At 47.5% G+C, this 20,032-nt stretch overlaps 1 protein-coding gene across 2 annotated transcripts in view; it reads right to left on the reverse strand.

Moving 5' to 3' along the window:
* The window catches only part of FOCAD (focadhesin), a 127,314-nt gene that overhangs the window by 91,561 nt on the left and 15,721 nt on the right, over nucleotides 1-20,032 (reverse strand). For both annotated transcript variants that reach the window (XR_014520909.1, XM_083483273.1), the window contains exons 6-11: nucleotides 15,150-15,251; nucleotides 13,481-13,685; nucleotides 10,320-10,526; nucleotides 8,654-8,741; nucleotides 6,410-6,615; nucleotides 2,395-2,652 (exon numbers count right to left, since the gene is read on the reverse strand). Coding sequence is in view for 1 of the 2 variants with exons in the window: in XM_083483273.1 (XP_083339399.1) it covers nucleotides 2,395-2,652; nucleotides 6,410-6,615; nucleotides 8,654-8,741; nucleotides 10,320-10,526; nucleotides 13,481-13,685; nucleotides 15,150-15,251 (1,066 nt within the window). In the remaining variant the exon portion in view is untranslated. The remainder of the gene's footprint in view (nucleotides 1-2,394; nucleotides 2,653-6,409; nucleotides 6,616-8,653; nucleotides 8,742-10,319; nucleotides 10,527-13,480; nucleotides 13,686-15,149; nucleotides 15,252-20,032) is intronic.

Below are 20,032 nucleotides of genomic sequence, written 5' to 3' on the forward strand. Positions count from 1 at the left end.
CCTTCAGAATGGAGAGGCTGGATCTTCTTGCAGTCCATGGGACTCTCAAGAGTCTCCTCCAGCACCATAATTCAGAAGCATCAATTCTTCAGCGATCAGCCTTCTTTATGGTCCAGTTCTCACTTCCATACATCACTACTGGGAAAACCATAGCTTGAACTATATGGACCTTTGTTGGCAAGGTGATGTCTCTGTTTTTTAAGATGCGGTCTAGGTTTGTCATTGCTTTTCTCCCAAGAAGCAGAGAATATTGAGAAACAAAGCATCTAGTAAGCCTGATCTTCATTAAACTGTTGCAACAGGTCCCCCGTTCAACCCACACAGAACATTGGTGTGCAAGCCCTTATATAGACTTTTGAAATTGCCTCCCCTGTAGCTCAAGGCCATCCCCCAAAATGTCATACATACATCACAGAAGCAGGTAGTCCCCAGCAGAAATTTGAGTGTGTTGCTTCTGAATACTGTACCTGATAATGCCTTATCTGATTGCCTTTTCTGGGTAGCCTGGCCATTTCTTGGAGATGGCAAATACTTAGTTCCGGAATCTCTTACGCATATTGAGAGTGTGCTCAGCTTAACAGATACTTGCCAGACTGTATAAGCCCCTAAAGTCCAAAGACAACTGGAAGACTTTTCCCATTTCCTTCATCCTATTTGAGGTCAATTTGAGAGTCAAAATGGTTTCAGGATTCTTCTCCTGTACTATTTCAGACATGTGGTTTATATACTTGTTTATATACTTGTTTGCCTTGTACACTTATGAACATATAATTTATATACAGTGGTGCCTCGCTAAACGAAAAGAATCCATTCTGTGATTCTCTTCGTCTAGCGGTTTTTTCGTCTTGCAAAGCAAGCCCATTGATGGATTAGCGGATTAGCGCTATTAGCGGCTTTTAGCGGCTTATCTGCTGATCGGATCAGCTGATAAGCAGCTTAGCGGCTTAGAAAAGGGGGGAGGGGGGAAAAACAGCAGGAACTCGCAAGACATTGTCGTCTTGCGAAGCAAGCCCATAGGAAATTCGTTTTGCGAAGCACCTCCAAAACGGAAAACTCTTTCGTCTAGCAAGTTTTCCGTCTTGCGAGGCATTCGTCTTGCGGGGCACCACTGTATATGAGACCTTAAATTCTTATAACAGAGACAAACAAGCACTGTCAGTTGGTTAAGGAAGGAGACCACACAACGGACTACCAGTACTTCTCTCAAAACTGTGTTTAAAACATCCCAAGAAAGTGGAACACAAGAGGATAGGAAGCTGCCTTACACAGAATGAGACCACTGGGCCATCCAGCTACACTGACCTGTCATATAATAATAATAATATTATTTTATTTATACCCCGCCCATCTGGCTGAGTTTCCCCAGCCACTCTGGGCGGCTTCCAATCGAGTGTTAAAAACAATACAGCATTAAATATTAAAAACTTCCCTAAACAGGGCTGCCTTCAGATGTCTTTTAAAGAGAAGATAGCTGCTTATTTCCTTGACATCTGGTGGGAGGGCATTCCACAGGGCGGGAGCCACTACCGAGAAAGCCCTCTGTCTGGTTCCCTGTAACCTCACTTCTCGCAATGAGGGAACTGCCAGAAGGCCCTCGGTGCTGAACCTCAGTGTCCGGGCTGAACAATGGGGGTGGAGACACTCCTTCAGGTATACAGGATTAGGGCTTTAAAGGTCAGCACCAATACTTTGAATTGTGCTCGGAAACGTCCTGGAAGCTGATGCAGATCTCTCAGGACTGGTGTTTTGTGGTCCCAGCGGCCACTCCCAGTCACCAGTCTAGCTGCTGCATTCTGGATTAATTGCAGTTTCCGGGTCACCTTCAAAGGTAGCCCCACGGAGAGCGCATGGCAGTAGTCCAAGCGGGAGATAACCAGAGCATGCACCTCTCTGGTGAGACAGTCTGCGGGCAGGTAGGGTCTCATCCTGTGTACCAGATGGAGCTGGTAGACAGAATTGACCTGCACCTCCATGGCCAGCTGTGAGTCCAAAGCTGTGCACTCCCAAGCTGTGCACGTGGTCCTTCAGGGGCACAGTTACACCATTCAGGACCAGGGAGTCCCCCACACCCACCCGCCCCCTGTCCCCCAAGAACAGTACTTCTGTCTTGTCAGGATTCAACCTCAATCTGTCAGTTGCCATCCATCCTCCAACCGCCCCCAGGAACTCGCAAAAGACCTTCACCGCCTTCACTGGTTCTGATTTAAAAGAGAGGTTGAGCTGGATGTCATCTGCATACTGATGAACTGTCAGCAGCTCTCCATTCCTACCTTGGCAGAGGAGATGTGCCTAAAACCCAGGAGCTACAGCGTGAAGGCATCACAGACCAAACTGGAAGGAGACAAGACCAGCCTTGGCTGCAGGCCCTCCATCACACGTCCAGGTTATTCTTACCTGGGACGAATCTGCTTTGGCGAGTTCTGTAGTGGCAGCTAATACGTCACGAAGGCAATCTCCGTTTTCTTGAACAAGGAGGTAAGCCAGCAGAAGGAACACGTGGGCAGGGACTTGCGTTGTAATAGGCAGCACGGATTTAAGAGAAGACAGCCAGTCGGAAACGGAAGATGTCTCTCTCAGGAGCCCCAGGAGCCTCCAGGTTGTATGCAATGAACCATAAGCACTGGTGATGGGGAAGAAAGGTTCGGACGAGGCCTGAGGCAAAAGAAAAGGCACGTTCAAACCAGGAAAGTCCGCATGTTCAAAATAAGGTACTCTATAAGTGAAATAAAAAATTTAATTGTTCCTCAGCTATTTGCCTAAAAAGCATGCAAAGAATTTTTTTAAAAAATGACACCATCTCACAGCTGTGAAATATATTTCCTTCAAATAAATTACCGACACTGCTGCTAATAATTACTGTATTTTTTGCTCTATAAGACGCACTTTTCCCCTCCTAAAAAGTATGGGGAAATGTGTGTGCATCTTATGGAGCGAATGCAGGCTGCACAGCTATCCCAGAAGCCAGAACAGCAAGAGAGATCGCTGCGCAGCGCTCCCTCTCGCTGTTCTAGCTTCTGGCTTAGCCACACGAAGCTTCTTCAGGCTCTGCTCAGCGCTCCCTTTAAAGAATGTTTTTTTCTTGCATTCCCCCTCTAAAAACTAGGTGTGTCTTATGGTCAGGTGCGTCTTACGGAGTGAAAAATACAGTGCACAAGCCCTTGCCCCAGCAACCAATCACACGTCCCCCAAATGCACTATCTGGGAATAAGACACCACCCAATTTTAAACATTTTTTTTTTAAAAAGGAACCATGTTTTATACACGGAAAAGTATGGTCGGTTTCCAGGCAGGAGTTGATCATGGTGAGGGTTTGCCAAGCATGCCTTCCTCTTAGCACGCTTCTAAGCACCCAGGTGACAGCGTGGGAAATGACGCCTTGTGTGGATGATACGATATGCACAACATAAATGTGATAAAGGGTCTTTCTTAGGGAGTCTCCCCAGGCCACATGCCCTCTCTAGCCTTGTTCCACACCTTCTCCAAGCTTTTCTGTCCAGCCTGAACTCTGAGGATGCCTCGCACTTGCCTGGGGGGTGGGTTGTAGCTCAGCAACTTCCTAGAATCCTCTGGCAGTGGAATGGCTGGGATGTGGTTGCATCTACTGCCCCCTCCCCACTCTTTGTTAGGATATTGATGTTCTGTTCTGCCTTAAGAGGAACAGATATGTGGAGTTGTTGTATGTCACATGTCTGTTTACTTCCAGCACAGTCTGCTGGGAACTTCCGTTGTACATTGCTTTTGCTGTACGGCTGTTTTGCTTGGACACAAAGGGAAGCAGACATGTTTTTCCCTTTGTTCCTGAACTATGCTCTTCCGTTGTGAAGATTTATTCACTCCGCTGATAAGAGCGTGATAAGAACGTTTCGGAGGCTCGAGTCGCTGATTGATGCTGTTCCGAGAACCGGAGTTCGCCCGGCTGCCGGCTGGTGGCTGCAGCCAGCTGGGGGCCAGCCAATTGCCCCTGTCTCCCAGGCAGCATCCCAACTGTTAAGTTGTGGGTGAACATATCAGACAACACAGCGATTCTTCAAAGCAGCTCTTTATTTGTAAGCTGGAACAGAACTGAACTGAAGGGTTCAGCCAGCCTGCTTATATAGAGCTCCACTAGAATGCAACAGTAACCGTTTTCTGTAACTATCCAATCACTGAACATCACTTTCGATCCCTTATTTGCATATGTGGACCTGAACTATCTACAGTATCCACCTGCTGGCCAAGGGTGAGAACTTCAGTACATAACACCAACACTCTTTGCCTCTGGCCATGCCAGCACCGCCATGTGGCCCACAGAAGGTTATTCCCAAGGGAAAGTGGCCCTCGGTGTGCAAATCGGTTTCCCAACTGGGAGAGACATCAAAGGAAGCAGCATCAGGGAGAATGGGCAGGCTTGGAGGGGGGGTACCTGAGCGGCTCTAACTGATGCTGCGGACCAGCCTGTCAGGGGTCTCTTCCTCTTCCTCCTCCTCTTCCTTTTGACAAGGGGCTGCAGGGAACTATGGGCAGCCATGCCCAAGACCAGCCAAGCGATTCCCAGCATCGCTAAGGTGACACACAAACTGGATTCAAGGCAGGAGACAATTTGCTCTCAGGTTTTGAATTGGCCAGGAGGTTTACGAACGAGCTGCCAGAGCAGTTCCAGGGAATGGCGCACGGCCGTTTTTAATTATATTGTTCAATGTAATGTAAATTCATTTTGGATGATGGGGAGTTATAATGCCCCTGTACTTTACCTGACCTTTTAAAAAGCCATTTCGTGCAAAAGATTTTTTTAAAAAAATGTTACCCCTCCCCCTGTTTATCACCTTCAATTATTGCATGCGGAAAATTAAGATCCAGCCACCTGCAATGTTGGCACTTTTGACTGATGGGATCGCATAGAGGTAAATGTGTCCCGTTCCCCACCCCCACCCCCCAAAAAAAATCACTGCTCCCAGAGGATTTCTACTGCCTTCCACTGTTTTCATTCTGCTGCCCAGTATGAGAGCATAATATGGGGCTGGGGTGGGGGATGTAGAGAAAATTCCACAGGATTATTTTGCGGGAACCCAGTTTTACAAGACAAATAGCTGTTTTTTTCCAGACTGGGAATGATATCAGAGTAAGATTTGGTCCTTAAGGCTGAAATCCTTTCCACGAATAAGAGAATAACCCCCACTGTTTACACTGGGACTCGCTTTGGAATTGACATGCTCAGGGCTGCAGAGTTAGATATTCAGAATGACACCTCCAAGTTAGATTAGCTTCCCAAATTACACCCGGGTATCTTTTATTGCTCTATTCCGAACTCAGGAACTTCTATCACATTCTAAGGCTGGGGAGGCAAAAGGCAGGCAAGGCTTCAACAGAGGAGGATCAACAGAGGACCAAATTTATCATGGGCCACTTCCGGTCGACTGCTGGATTCAGGAATAAAGAAGAGAATACTGGACAACCTCAGGGCTAGGGGCTAAATTGCAAGGCCCCCTCACAATCTGGTCCGTCTGGGGAAACTGGAGGCACTTTGTAAGTGCTAAGTCACCATCACCACCATGAGCCATGTTTGAATAGTGGCTTCAAGTCTCAAAGAGGAGCAGGAAGCAAGGGACAAGGTACATGCTGGAGTGCAGCGCTATGATTTACCGTACTTTTCTGTGTATAAGACTCTTTTTTGGGACTTCAAATTGAGAAAATGGGGGGGGGGGTTGCCCAGAGTTGTTGAGCTTTATTGGGGGGGGTACCAAAAATAGCTCACCCGCAGGACCGCCACAGCCAATCGCTCACACATCGACGAAGCAACCAATTGTCTAAAAACTTGCCGAAAGCAAGCACCAATCACCCGCCCAATTGCCGCAGCAGCCAATAGCCAGTGGACCTTGCCAATCACCCACAAAAACACCGCTGACAATCTCCTGCTCGCAGAACCACCAATCATCTGTTCAACCTCTCCGCTATCCGTGTATAAGACGGCCCCCAATTTTTAGCACAATTTTATAATAAAATAGGGACGCGGGTAGCGCTGTGGGTTAAACCACAGAGCCTAGGACTTGCTGATCAGAAGGTGGGCGGTTCAAATCCCCGCGATGGGGTGAGCTCCCGTTGTTCGGTCCCTGCTCCTGCCAACCTAGCAGTTCGAAAGCACATCAAAGTGCAAGTAGATAAATAGGCACCACTCCAGCGGGAAGGTAAAAGGCATTTCCGTGTTTCCCTGGTTTGCAAGAAGCAGCTTAGTCATGCTGGCCAAATGACTCGGAAGCTGTACGCTGGCTCACTCGGCCAATAAAGCGAGATGAGCGCCGCAACCCCAGAGTCGGTCACGACTGGATCTAATGGTCAGGGGCCCCTTTACCCTTTATAATAAAATAACCTCGTCTTATACACGGAAAAATACAGTACTTCCCACCAGTAGAAAAACGAAGAATGGAAGCCTCACCGGTTGCTTTTTCTCTTCCTGCAATTTTTCCTGCTGCACGATTTCTAAAAGATTAATGGCCAGCTGCTGCCGAGTGGGGCCACCGTCCTCCTCCATCGAGCAGCCCTGCGCGGCGCTGGAAGACAAGATCTGCAGAGCAGGCATCGCCAGGAGGGGGGCAACTGCAAGAGTCATCTTGGTTTCAGAGCACGAAAGGAGCTTGATGGCTACAAGGACAAGAGCAAAGTTGTAAGTGCCCAGGGGCAGAGGAAGGGGGCAGGGGGTTGCCACAGGTGCCCTCACTGAGGGGGGTGATATTCGGCACGCTGCCTGCCCGTGACTACCAAGCCTACCCTGAGCTGTCGGGGTAAGGGGGGGAGCTGCGCCGCTTTGCCAGCAGCATTCCCCCCCTTCCCCCTTCGTTTGACAGGTGTGCGTGTAGGAGCCAGGCCCTGTGACCAATAGGACTTTGCAGGACTGGGGCCTTCCTAAGTTTGTTCTGAAGAGGCAAGGCACGGCCGCACAGGCGAGGCAGATTGGTAACTCACAGCACCTGGTGGCAAGAGCCAGGAAGGGATCTAAGGTCAGCATTTCCCTTCGGCTCTTTGCCATAGCAACACACTCCCTGCCTTGCTGTGTTTGGTTCCTTGACTCCTTGCTTCTTGATCCTCAGACCCCTGACTTCATGACTCCTCCTTCCTGACCCTCAGTCCCCTGACTTTGTGACTCCTTGCTTCTTGATCCTTGGACTCTTGACTTTGTGACTCCTTGCTTCCTGACCCTTGGACCCCTGACTTTGTGCCTCCTTACTTCCTGACCCTCAGACCCCTGACTTTGTGACTCCTTGCTTCTTGATCCTCGGACTCTTGGCTTCTTGACGCCCGGCACTCTGACCTTCGGACTCTTGGCTCCTGGACTCCCATTCCTGCTCCCACCCTGCCATCTTGCCCCCAGTCCTGACGTCCCCTGCCAAGACTTTGATCACCCCTGAACCAGACTGTGACACTGGGGGAGGCTTGGGAGTCGCGGGCAGGTGGCGTGCTAAATGTCCGCCATGGGCGGCTCACTCTGCCCCGGTGAGCAGCTCACTCTGCTCTGGCTGCAGGGCACGCACGCCGCTCCGGGGACCCAAGCGGCTATCCCGCACGTGGGAGGGCATCCTCTGCGCCATGCCCCCCTCGGGAGCGCCCTGTCCTGGGCAGCATGGGCATATGATCCACTGCTGGGACTGCCTCCCCCCCCCCATGAACCTGACTGGACCCTGAGATGATCTTCTGAGGCCCTTTTTTCTGTGCCTCCTCCTCGAAAGGTCTGGAGGGTGGCAACACCAGAAATGGCCTTTTCTGGGAGCTACTTCACATGTGATTATGGTGCTTGGCAGCAACAATGCTGCTCCAAAACCAGGAATGTTCCTCAGGAACTATCGCATGCAGTCTGAAATACCAAGCCCTTGTTGAGGTGATCTAAAACCTATACAGTCATACCTTTGGATGAATACGCTTCCGGTTAAATATTTTCGGGTTGCGCTACACAGCAACTCAGAAGTAACAGAGCGCGTTACTTCCAGGTTTCGTCACTCGCGCATGCGCAGACGGTAAAAATGACGTCTTGCGCGGAAGCGGCAAAAAGTGACCCGCGCAGACGCACAGTCAAGTTTGACGTTCGCTTCAGGATGCGAACGGGGCTCTGGAACGGATCCCGTTCGCATCCTGAGGTACCACTGTATTTGCCTAAGCCCAAAATCACAACACTCTTTCGTTCTGCATCCTGGGTGTTGGGCCAAACACCCAGATTGTTGTTACTATTATTCCATAATAATTTGTGAAACATGTAAAAATAATAAGATAGGTGATGCAAAAAAAGAGAGGCGGGGCAGGTTAATGGGCTTACATTGTAATTTAGACAGAAATTAAACTTTTAAAAAAGTAATAAAAAGAACCCCCAAAGGCCCAAGGAAACACAAAAATAAACCTCCTCAGCCTTTTATAAAGGTATATCAACCTTTTCTTGTCCCTAATGAACTATTTTGCTCCAAACAAACCATTTCATGGTGTTAATAATTTTACACTTCAAAAAATGATAATAAGAAAACCACTAATTTCCATTCCGATTAATAAAACCAGGCTGCAAAGCCAAATATAGTAGACTTGATATGCCAAGTAAGGTTTCTGGATTTAAAAAGACAACAAGAAGACAAAATGAAGGGAAACAATTTGGAAGCGGGGGATTTTTATTAGATATATTTCTTTTACAACAAAGCCTTACCTAGCTTTAAGATTGGTTTTTGCTGACTGGCTGGAGCCTGAAGCAGTAGCAAACCTAATCCAATTACGGCCATCTCCGATGGAAAGCCCTAAAAGAACAAGGGGAATACAACCAAAGGTGAAATCTTTTCAGTCTAACAGCTTGTAGAGATAAACTACCTTGACAAGGTTTTACACCCCTGTTTTCCAAAACACATCGTGTTGAATACAGTGGGCTGTGTCCAAGCCCAGTTTCGAAAATAAATCACCCAGGGTCCCTTCTGATGTTACTTCGGGGCATGGGAGCAACTGCAACTGACTTTTTCCTCCTGTGCTTCTCAGATAACTTGGGATGTCTGCAATCTGACAAGGGAAGCTGGAAAGGCAGCTCCTTCCCAGGACTGTTTCTGCAACAGTGTCCTGGGAAAGATGGACGTCTCTGAAAAGGGTCTACAGTGGTACCTCGGGTTACATACGCTTCAGGTTACAGACTCCGCTAACCCAGAAATAGTGCTTCAGGTTAAGAACTTTGCTTCAGGATGAGAACAGAAATCGTGCTCCGGCGGTGCAGCAGCAACAGGAGGCCCCATTAGCTAAAGTGGTGCTTCAGGTTAAGAACAGTTCCAGAACGGACCTCCGGAACGAATTAAGTACTTGGGTATATATTAAGTACTTAACCCGAGGTACCACTGTATATATCTATATCTATATATAAAGCAGTGGAGGAAGAATTACTGAACCCGTAATCCAGCAAGTAGGAGGTCATCCAAATCATATAATTGTATATTTGATTAATTGTTATTTGAGTTGGTATTTAGATTCAATATGCATATAATGAGGTTTGTTTTGGATTTTTTGTAACTGAAAACTAATAAAAATTATTGACAAAAAAGGGTCTAAAAATCTTAATGTTGAATGCATCTGCATAGATTTTTTATTTCCATTTTAGAATTCCTGGCTCACTCCTTGATTTTGATGAGAAGGCAGTTAATTTTGTATCAGTTCTGCTAGAAACACCAACAGTTCTCACATATCACATCGTTCTATGAGTCAGGATCCCCTTCTGGAACCCGAGACCCTGCATCTGTGAGGGCAGAATGCATCAGATGAAGTTTGCCAAACCGGTTCCTTTGTTAAGGTGCTGGCTAGTTTGGTGCCACGATTTAGCATCACAGAAGAAGTTGCTCTGTGGCATAGGACAAATGAATTGCCATGGGCTGGCTAGAGGCAGAGGAGTGAGCGGTGGGGGGCAGCAGCTGAGGAACCCACAAGGGAAGAAGACTCTCTGTCGTTTCTGGGCTACTTTCGGGTTCGGCACGATGCACACACACGCAGTCATGCACATATCAAATGTGCCTGTAATTTGCAAATGGGCATAGAATTAGGCCCAAGGTTCTCCTGGTTACACAACCAACAATCCTCAGTGTCCTTTGGTGTCTTAACGTCTACTACCGTGAAAGAGTGACATTGCTCTGGTATGTTCTAGAGTGTTGCGGACATGAAGCAAAAGCAGCTTGGGAACCAAAATACACGGCACACTTAAAAATAAATAAACTCTTAAATTGTACTACGAGGCTTAAATTGTACTACGAGGGTGCATGTTTGGTGTGGATTAGTGACTGGATAAAACTGGAAAGGAAGAAGCATTAGATTTGGAAGGTCTCTCTCTCTCTCTCTCCAGATCCTACCTCTTTCAGCAACTCAGCATTTTCTTCCAGTAAGCAAATCACGGACGAACACTCCCCAGTGACCTGCAAGCAAACCTCACAGATGCATAAAAGTTGCAGGCAGAGCTGGTGCAACTGGGCTTTCCAGAAAGCGGGGTGGCGCTGCAGACTTCGGACCAGCTGCTCCAAAAACAGCAGCTTTTCTGTGACCTGCGGCAGGTCTTTTAGCTGAAGGAAGGAAGGAAGAACGACTGAGAAACTCATTCATTTATTTATTGCAAACGTGGGTCTTCAGCTCCCCATTTTCTCGTTACAACAACCCTACAAGGTGAGTCGAGTGATTGTGACTAGCCATGTTAGTCTTAAGTGGAAAACGGGAACAGTGAGGGCAGCTGTTCCACACGGGGGGACTAGATGCAAAACACAGTTGGGTTCTTGAAGCTTTAACAGAAGAGCAGGAAAGGGAATTTTGGCAGGTCGCAGTGCTTCAGGAGGGTCAGACATTCCCACTTCCACACAGCTGCGGAAAGCACAGAAACCCTGTCCTCTTCTGCGCATCCCTCCATCTACTTTCACTTCCCTCTATGCGCCCTGCTGAGAGCACTCTCAATTTCTCAACCTGCAACTTCAAGAGCTCAAAACATCCATTTGTTGGCAAATGCAAGATTTTGAAAATATATGTCCCCTAGCTCAGGCCTGCCTGAGGAACACCTGATTACCTCAAATATACTTCTGTGGTCTGACATACTGCTTCCTTCTCTTTCGGAGCCACCTCTACCATTAGGCAGAATGAGGAAGCCACCTGAGGTGACAGGTGTGTGTAGCAGGAGAGGATATATTGTTTATTAATATCCTACCTAACGTGCGCTAGCAAGTTCCTTTACTTAGCAGAGTTACATTCCCCTTTTTAATTGCACAGCAGATAGCTGGTTGCAGGCTCGTGTGAGCCTCTCACTATTATACAATTCAGTCTATATACCGTATTTTTCGCTCTATAACACGCACCTGACCATAACACGCATGTAGTTTTTAGAGGAGGAAAACAAGAAAAAAATATTCTAAACAAAACAGTGGATGTATGATTTTTCTGGTTCATGCTGTGGCCACAGACATGTGATCTGACGGTGAGTTTGGGGTAGCCCAATGCAAAAATCCTGAGGATCCATGTGGGTCCATGCTTTGTAACCACGTTTTTGCACCATTGCGGCCCCATGAAACAGTGGGTGCGTGTGTGTTTTTTTGTGCAGGCTGTAGCCATGGACATGCTATGTGATCTGATGGTGAATTTGGGGTGACCCAGTGCAAAAATCCTGAGGATCCATGTGGATCCGTGCTTTGTAACCACGTTTTAAGTGGGGAGGGAAGGAAAAGCACTCAAGGGACAAGGAGCACACGTGGGGGGGGGTGTGGAGAAGGGTGCTGCTAATAATGCAGGAGAGGCTCCTCTCCGGCTTTGCTCCTTTAGAACAAGCAGGCTCTGCATCTCTCCCTCCTCCCCAGCAAGGAAACCACGATAGTAACCACTCTGAGACAAATCAAGAAAAAGTGCGACCAACACTCTCCCCCAACAAGCACAGTGAGGTCAACACACACACACACAGAAAGAGAGAGAGAACTGGCCCTAAAGTTGCAGGGCGCTGGAAGTCGCAGGGGCGCTGGGGGAGTGAATGGGAAGCAAGAGAAGGAGAACGATCCCTCACACACACAGAGACACACAGAGTGTCAATTCTAAAGTCGCAGGGGCGCTGGGAGAGTGAATGGAAAGCAAGAGAAGGAGAATGATCCCTCACACACAGAGAGACACACAGAGTGTCAATTCTAAAGTCGCAGGGGCGCTGGGGGAGTGAATGGAAAGCAAGAGGAAAAGGAGCCCTCACACACAGAGAGACACACAGAGTGTGGATTCTAACGTCGGGAGAGTGAAGGGGAAGCAAGAGGAGAAGCAGCCCTCATGCACACACAGACACACAGAGTGTCAATTCTAACGTCACAGGGGCGCAGGGAGAGTGAAGGGGAAGCAGGAGGAGGAGAACGATAGCTCAAGCACACATACACACACACACACACACAGCCCCTACAGTGCCTAATCCAAAATCGGACAGCAAAAAACTGCAGGCAGGGACAGAGAGCACGGGGTTGTTTTAAAGCAGCCAACTCCCGCTCTGCTTCTCTCCCTCCTTCCCGGCTCCGCTAGCTGACAGGAGCCGCTTACACCCGCTTTGCTGTTTCAAAGCGAGCCACGGACTGCTCACGACTGCAGCAGATTCCCCCGCCATCTGTAGGCATTCGCTCCATAACACGCACAGACATTTCCCCTTACTTTCTAGGAGGAAAAATTTGCGTGTTATGGAGCGAAATTTACGGTAGATTGAATTGTACGTTCCTCGTAAGTTCCCTTGAATCCCTCTTAAAAGAATAAAGACGCCACAATCTTATTCAAAGTCAATACAAGAAGTTTACTTACATCAGTTCAGAGTTGGATCCCTGAAGGCAGAATTAGTTACAAATATCTACATGTGGATCTACCCCATATGGGGGAATAATCCCAGTGCTTCTGCTAGCCATAGCTGCATACGGTTCCCTTTTTTTAAGGGAAATTCCTTTATTCTGAATAGGATTCCTCGCAAGAAAAGGGAAAAGTTGACAGCTATGCTGCTAGCTGAATGCTAGCAGAGCAGTCTTAGCTAAAAGCTGGTCAAACGACGAAGGGAGTGAAAAACAGAGAGAGTGCTGCATGACTCGTCCTTTTGTTACCTGGACAGGTAAGGTCACACACCCCTTCTATCACATGCAAAGGAAGGATGCTCCAGCCAGGAGGACCAGGAAGTTTTGACAGGCTGAACCAAACATTTCCCTGCATGTCCACTCTAGGAAAACAAGGAATGTGGTATTTGACTGCTCCCAGTGGATTACATCCCACAAGGTGCTGGGGGGAGAGACAGGGGGCTAAGGAGACAGGGGGGCTAAGGCCCTGCACCCCTTGAACTAGCCTGCTGCCCTCCGGTGAGGTGTAAGACGGCACCTCACTTTGAAATGAGATACAACAGCTAGGCCACTCAGCTTCTGAACATGGAACGGGGGCGACGCCATCTTGTTTTCCACTTCAAGCCACAAAGCATCTGCCCCTCCTCAACGGATTGAAGTGCTTTGATGCTGTCAGGTAGGAAAGAGCCATGCCTCACCTGATAATGTGGAACCAAGTCACAAAGCAGCTGAAGGAGATGGCGCTCGAGGGCACAAGGTTTCTCCTTGTTCTGAGGCCCACGCGGCTGAAGCAAAACTCCAAGCAGAGCCATTCGCAATTCCGCATGTTCCCTCAGCTGGCAAGGCTCACAGTACAGGTATCGCAGGAAAGGTCTCATTACAGAGACACATGAATTCTCTGCACTGCAGGTGAAGAAAACGATTTGGTGAACTTATAGAGAACAGCGAAGAAACAAATGGAGGTTTCATCGGAGGTCCCACGATTTTCAGTATAATTGAGATAACTGAAGAGATTTACAGGAAATGGGAGAAATCGGGTTGCATCCAACTGTGGGGTTTGTGCACACAAGGCAGCGTACAAAGTTTTCACCACCACTCCCCTGAACCATCACAAACTTCTTTCTCTAACACAAAACCACAATTGGATGAAACCCTTGGGAAGATGGGTGCATATGGAATACGCCGAACACACTTTTAATCATCATAGTGTTATTATTTTTACCCCACCCATCTGGCTGCATTGCCTCAGTCACTCTGGGCGACTTCCAACACATATAAAAACATAATAAAACATCAAACATTAAACTTCAGATGTCTTATAAAAGCTGTATAATTATTTATCTCCTTGGCATCTGATGCGAGGGTGTTCCACAGGGAGGGTGCCACCACCGAGAAGGTGCTCTCTGCCTGGTTCCCTGTAGTTTCACTTCCTGCACTGAGGGAACCACCAAAAGGCGCTCTCTTACCCCCCCCCCTTTCTGTTAAGGAACAGGTCAGATACAGTACTGCAGGGATCACACCACCTGTGCCCCCCCCCCAAGGCCTTTCCTCTAGGCCGCAGGATCCCCTCCCTCCACTGAAATTAGGATTCTGTTAACTAACTGGGAGACTCAGGAACCAAAAAGACAAGAACTTCAAAAAGGAATGGGGAAAATTTACAATTTACTTAGGAAACCATAGGCGGGCTATAAGAATCACTTGTAAAGTAACAAAGTTTACGGACAATCTGGAAAAATGAAAATAGTGGAGAACATATTGATATGTAGTCTTAATGATTTTAATAAGGACCCATGTAGGGGATGGGGGAAAGTCAAGAGTTTTAGAGAATCTCACAAAATGATTACACAAATTATTTGATTTGTAAATTTCTATTGATAAATATATATATTTATTGTTTCAAAGAAAGAAAGGAGGATTCTGTTGTAGCCAACAAATCAGGTTGTGAAGCGCTTACTTAACGGGTACGTGTGGTGCCCACAATGTTTATCCAGTTTACAAACGTGCCCATGGGCACAAAAAGGTTGGCACCCCTGTGTTGTGCTTGGTTTAATATAATAACAGCAGGAAACAGAGGTTTGAGTTTCCTACTTCTTGGAAAAATTAGAGGGTACATCTTTCCATCTCCTTCTCAATTTCTGTTTCTGTAGCAGTTTTGCTGCGTGGAAAAATCAACTCTTATCATCACAAAGACACACACACACAAAAAAACCCACACGCATTTTCTTTCTCCATTTTGTAAAGCCTGAATTCAATCATGAACCTACAGGCCACATAAACATGGCTTGGGCACTGCATGTTGCCCCAATGTGGCCTTTTCAAAATCTCCCATCCCTGGAGAGTGAATGTAGATTTTGCTGGCTTCCCTACCTCTCTGGACACTGCTGGAAAAAGGCTGTAATCTGTGGCAGGAGAGCTGGCCAGCAGTCAGGTCTGTTCTCAAGAACGGTGATCAAGGGATGAGGAGAGTTCCTGGGGGGAAATTAATAAATAAAACTTAAATAGAAGAAAATGTGGAAGCCAGACTAGCCTACAAACAAATACAACTGCAGGTGCAGGCATTCCCCATTTCTTGCATGTTTTTCATATAGAATTACTATTAAGTTGTGACTGCATTCAAGTTGCATAAATCCAAGCTTTAAAAAAAAATTCTGCTTATTTATTTCACACGCAGGAGAACACACAGTGATGCAAAGTCCTTGGCTGAGCAGGAGAGACATTTCAGGGCAGTGCTACCTTTGAAAGAGAGAGCAGACCACATACAAACCTGAACAAATTAACTACCATATTTTTCGCTCTATAGGACACACTTTTTCCCCTCCAAAAATGAAGGGGAAATGTGTGTGCGTCCTATGGAGCGAATGAAGGCTTTCGCTGAAGCCCGGAGGGGTTGGTGCGCACCAACCCCTCTCGCTCTCCAGGCTTCAGGCAGCTATCCGCAAGCCTTCAGAGCGCTCCGAAGGCTTGTGGACAGCAGCCTGAAGCCCAGCAAGCGCAGCGCCAATTCCCGCTGCGCTCGCCAGGCTTCAGGCAGCCATCCGCAAGCCTTCTGAGCGCGGCGGGAGTTCCCGCTGCGCTCGGAAGGCTTGCGGATAGCTGCCTGTTCTGGGGGCTGGAGTCGGGGGAAGCTCGGGCTTCCCCCGTCCCTAACCCCGCAAGCTCCGGGAGCGGCGGGGAGGTTGCGCAATCTTGCCGCCGTTCCTGAACTGGGGGGGGGGATAATTCCCTCCCCTTTATTTCCCCCCCTAAAAACTAGGTGCGCCCTATGGTCCAGTGAGCCCTATGGAGTGAAAAATACGGTAGTTAATTCAGTCTTGAGATGGAAAGAAGAAAAAGTCCCCACCAGCCACCAGAGACAAATGGCAGATCAAGTTGATGGACTATGCTGAAATGGCAAAAATGACCGGAAGAAACAGAAATCCGGAAGACCAAAATTTCAATAAGGAATGGGGAAAATTTAGAATCTGTCTTTAAAACCATTGTAAATTTGTTAGTGGGATTAGAATAACACTTGTAGTTTAATGGTGAATTTTGGACATAATGGAGATGTAAAAGATTTGGATTATTCTAAAAGTTGCAGGAGGAAAGGACTAACAATAGGACCCACAAAGAGGAGGAGGAAAGTCCGGGAAATTCTGCGGAATCTTTTTTTCTATATTGTATGTTGATACGTTATTGTAAAATTTTAATTAAAAAACCCCAAATAAATAAATTTGCAAAAAAAATATTATTTAAAGTGGGGGGGGGGCTAGTTAATTAAGTCTCAAGGCACACAATGAAAATACCTAGTTAACAGTCTGAAATACAGAATATGTTTTAAGCTAGATTATTTTGGCTGGCCTTTTCTGTACATTTTCCAGATCTGCAATTTCCTCTTTGAGTTGTGGTGACCACAGTTGGACAGAAGTGTGGCCACGCTTTAGATCTGTGTAATGTAGTGTTCAAAGTTAGCCAGGCACATTTTACACTGGGCTATCAGCCACCTGCGACCAAGTGAAGATGCCCAGGTGCCAGGATGCTGACTGACGTCTCTACCACCTGGAGGTCCATGTCTAGGGATCCTTGGATCTGGGCTATTTTCACACACTAAGACCACATCCTGTAGAATTCTATCCATTATATTTTATCTGCACATTCAGAATGAATTTCAGGAACCAAAAAGTCGTATTGAAATATGCAGCGTTCGAGCCGTCTGGCAACTAGGCAGTTTTGACGACTGTAATCTTGGTTGAACGGAAGTGAGAGCTGGACCATAAAGAAGACTGGTCACCAAAGAATTGATGCTTTTGAATTTTGGTGCTGGAGAAGACTCTTGAGAGTCCCATGGACTGCAAGAAGATCAAACCTCTCCATTCTGAAGGAAATCAGCCCTGAGTGCTCACTGGAAGGACAGATCATGAAGCTGAGGCTCCACTATTTGGCCACCTCATGAGAAGAGAAGACTCCCTGGAAAAGACCCTGATGTTGGGAAAGATGGAGGGCACAAGGAGAAGGGGACGACAGAGGACGAGATGGTTGGACAGTGTTCTCGAAGCGACCAACATCAGTTTGACCAAACTGCGGGAGGCAGTGGAAGACAGGAGTGCCTGGCATACTCTGGTCCATGGGGTCACAAAGAGTCGGACACAGCTAAACAACAATAACAACCTTGGTTGAAGGAGCCATTTGGTGCCTGGCTTATATATCTGAATTTATAACACTGGTACAATGGTTATGGGAATCGGAAGCAATGCAATGAAAGCATAGGCACAAGAGCCAATTTGCTCCCTGCCTTACCACCTCTTGGGTATTTTAATTCCAGAGACCCAGGAGATGGAGGTTAAGTGCATCAACAATACATTCCCAAAAGGGTAAAAACCAGGAACAGTGTTTTACCAGGGACAAGAACCAGGAATTAGAACCCAATTATGATAAAGAGGAAGAAGTGAAAAGTGCAGAAGTCAAAGAGTTTTGCCTACAGGTGGCTTGCAAAATGGAATTACCGTACTTCTATTCAGTGCTTTTTGTGCTAGAAAGAAAGGTTTGTGCTCTTGAGTACCCCCAGAAAAAAAAGCACCGCTTCTATTCTGAAACATTATCTGCATCTTGCTTTTTTAGTAGTAGGATCTTGCATTATGGCTCCAGACTTACTAAGGAAACAATTACAAAAAAAACCCCAACAATCTTCATTAAGCATAATTTCAATGGAAGGTCAACAGATTTTTAGCTTTGTCTGGATTGTGCTATGATAATCATAACCCCACACTCTCTGCAACGACGGTGATGTAGCCTGTCAGAGACAACATTCCTTTTAAATAAAATGAATGTACATTCGAAATCAAATTGGATACAGCTTGCAATTGTACTTTTCAGATTCTCAGTGATCTTCTTAAGATAAGGGGTGCATTTTATGGAGTCAAAATGTTCACTGTTACCCCAAATAAAAGGTTTACCCAAGCTGATTGCAATATATTCAGTACCTAGCGTCCTTAATATTCTTTAGGCAACTGTCGGAAGGGACCTATCCTGAAAGCACATGCCAAAAATGAACCTGCCTGTTGGAGGAAGGAGCCTAGCTTAGGGTTACCAGACGTCCCCGTTTCCCGGGGACAGTCCCCGGATTTGCGAATAAGTCCCCGGAATGTCCCCGGATTTCATCTAATGTCCCCGGGAAACGCGGCGGTGGCAGTCTCAGCAGCCCGGAGCAGTTGGCTCTGGCTGGCTTCAGGAGCTGCTCAGAAGTCCCCATATGATGGTGGTGCAGGGGCTCTAAGATTCAGCTTCCGGGCTGCCTCCACCTTCCCTGACCCCAGCAACTAAGCCGTGAAGGGAGGCTTCATGCTGCCTATCAGAGCAGCTTCCCAACTTCTACTTGCTGTGAAGGGAGGCTTCCCGCTGCCTATCAGAGCTTGTGTGCAAGCAGGAGGGGGCAGGGATCTCTCAGTTAAGCAACGGGAAGCCTCCCTTCCCAGCTGACGGACCCCTGCCCCTTTCTACTTGCACGCAAGTCGGAATGGGATTGGGGCAGCTTCGATGGGAAGGGAGGCATTGTGCTGCCTGAGCCTCACCGCCGCCGCGACTCTCAGCCCTCCTCCGCCTTCCATGCCTGACCCACCGCGCACCGCTTCCCCACCACCACCGTAGAACCAACAACTCAGGGGCTGCCCAGGCTCATGGAGAAAGCAGATAGAAGCCTCGGAGGAAGGGGAAACGTTGAGGTCAAGGCAGCGGCTGCCCCTCTGCCACTACCATCGCTGTAGCATCAACGTCCCGAGCATGTTGTATGTATGTATGTGTGTGTGTATGTATTGTGTCCCCGGATTCATTGAAAAAAAATCTGGTAACCTTACCCTAGATGGACAAGTATGACCTCATAAACTCAAAGGTCACTGCTATTTGGCTGACTCTTCGTAGCTGCAGGGCTCTGGGAGATTCCCAGACCACAGAAATCAATACCATCCTCTGAAAATGGCTTCCAAAACAAAAGCAACTTCTTTCCCATCAGACCTGTCCCCAAATCTGCCTAGATCCAGCCCAGCTGAGAAAAAGACTCCTAAATTCCCCATCAAGATAAACGTGTTATAAAAGAATAGATTTACCGAGTTAGGGTTACAGCGGTCAAGCAAGACCCGCTGCTATAATTGTTGTTAATTATTCTCATAGGCCATTTAGCACCAGCAAAGGACTTTATAGCCATTATTGTGTGCACAGACGATGTTTCACACCCCGCCATCTCATCGACTGGCAAGGTTATCACAGATCAGCCACAAATGATTTCCTGATTATCCCATCCCCAGGCAATCGGAAGAAGAGTTTGGATTTGATATCCCGCTTTATCACTACCCGAAGGAGTCTCAAAGCGGCTAACATTCTCCTTTCCCTTCCTCCCCCACAGCAAACACTCTGTGAGGTGAGTGGGGCTGAGAGACTTCAAAGAAGTGTGACTAGCCCAAGGTTACCCAGCAGCTGCATGTGGAGGAGCAGGGAATCGAACCCGGTTCCCCAGATTACGAGTCCACAGCTCTTAACCACTACACCACACTCAAGGCTGGAGAAAGTGTTTCTTCCCAGCAGCCCGCACTCGCCCTGGGAATTACTAATACACACACACGGAGCTGCGCGGAGACAATTCTAAGCAGCTTCCTTTGCAAGCTGCCTCCACAAAACAAGTTGTCATTCATGAGTGCCATTGGGGCACAGGTCTGTGGTCCCACGCAGCCAAATCGTACCACGACACAGCAGGGCTGTTTGACATGCACCTTAACATCAAAGGA

This window comes from Podarcis liolepis, assembly GCF_965112155.1.
Source record: "Podarcis liolepis genome assembly, chromosome: 17".
In the NCBI taxonomy this organism is placed as follows: Eukaryota; Metazoa; Chordata; class Lepidosauria; order Squamata; family Lacertidae; genus Podarcis; species Podarcis liolepis.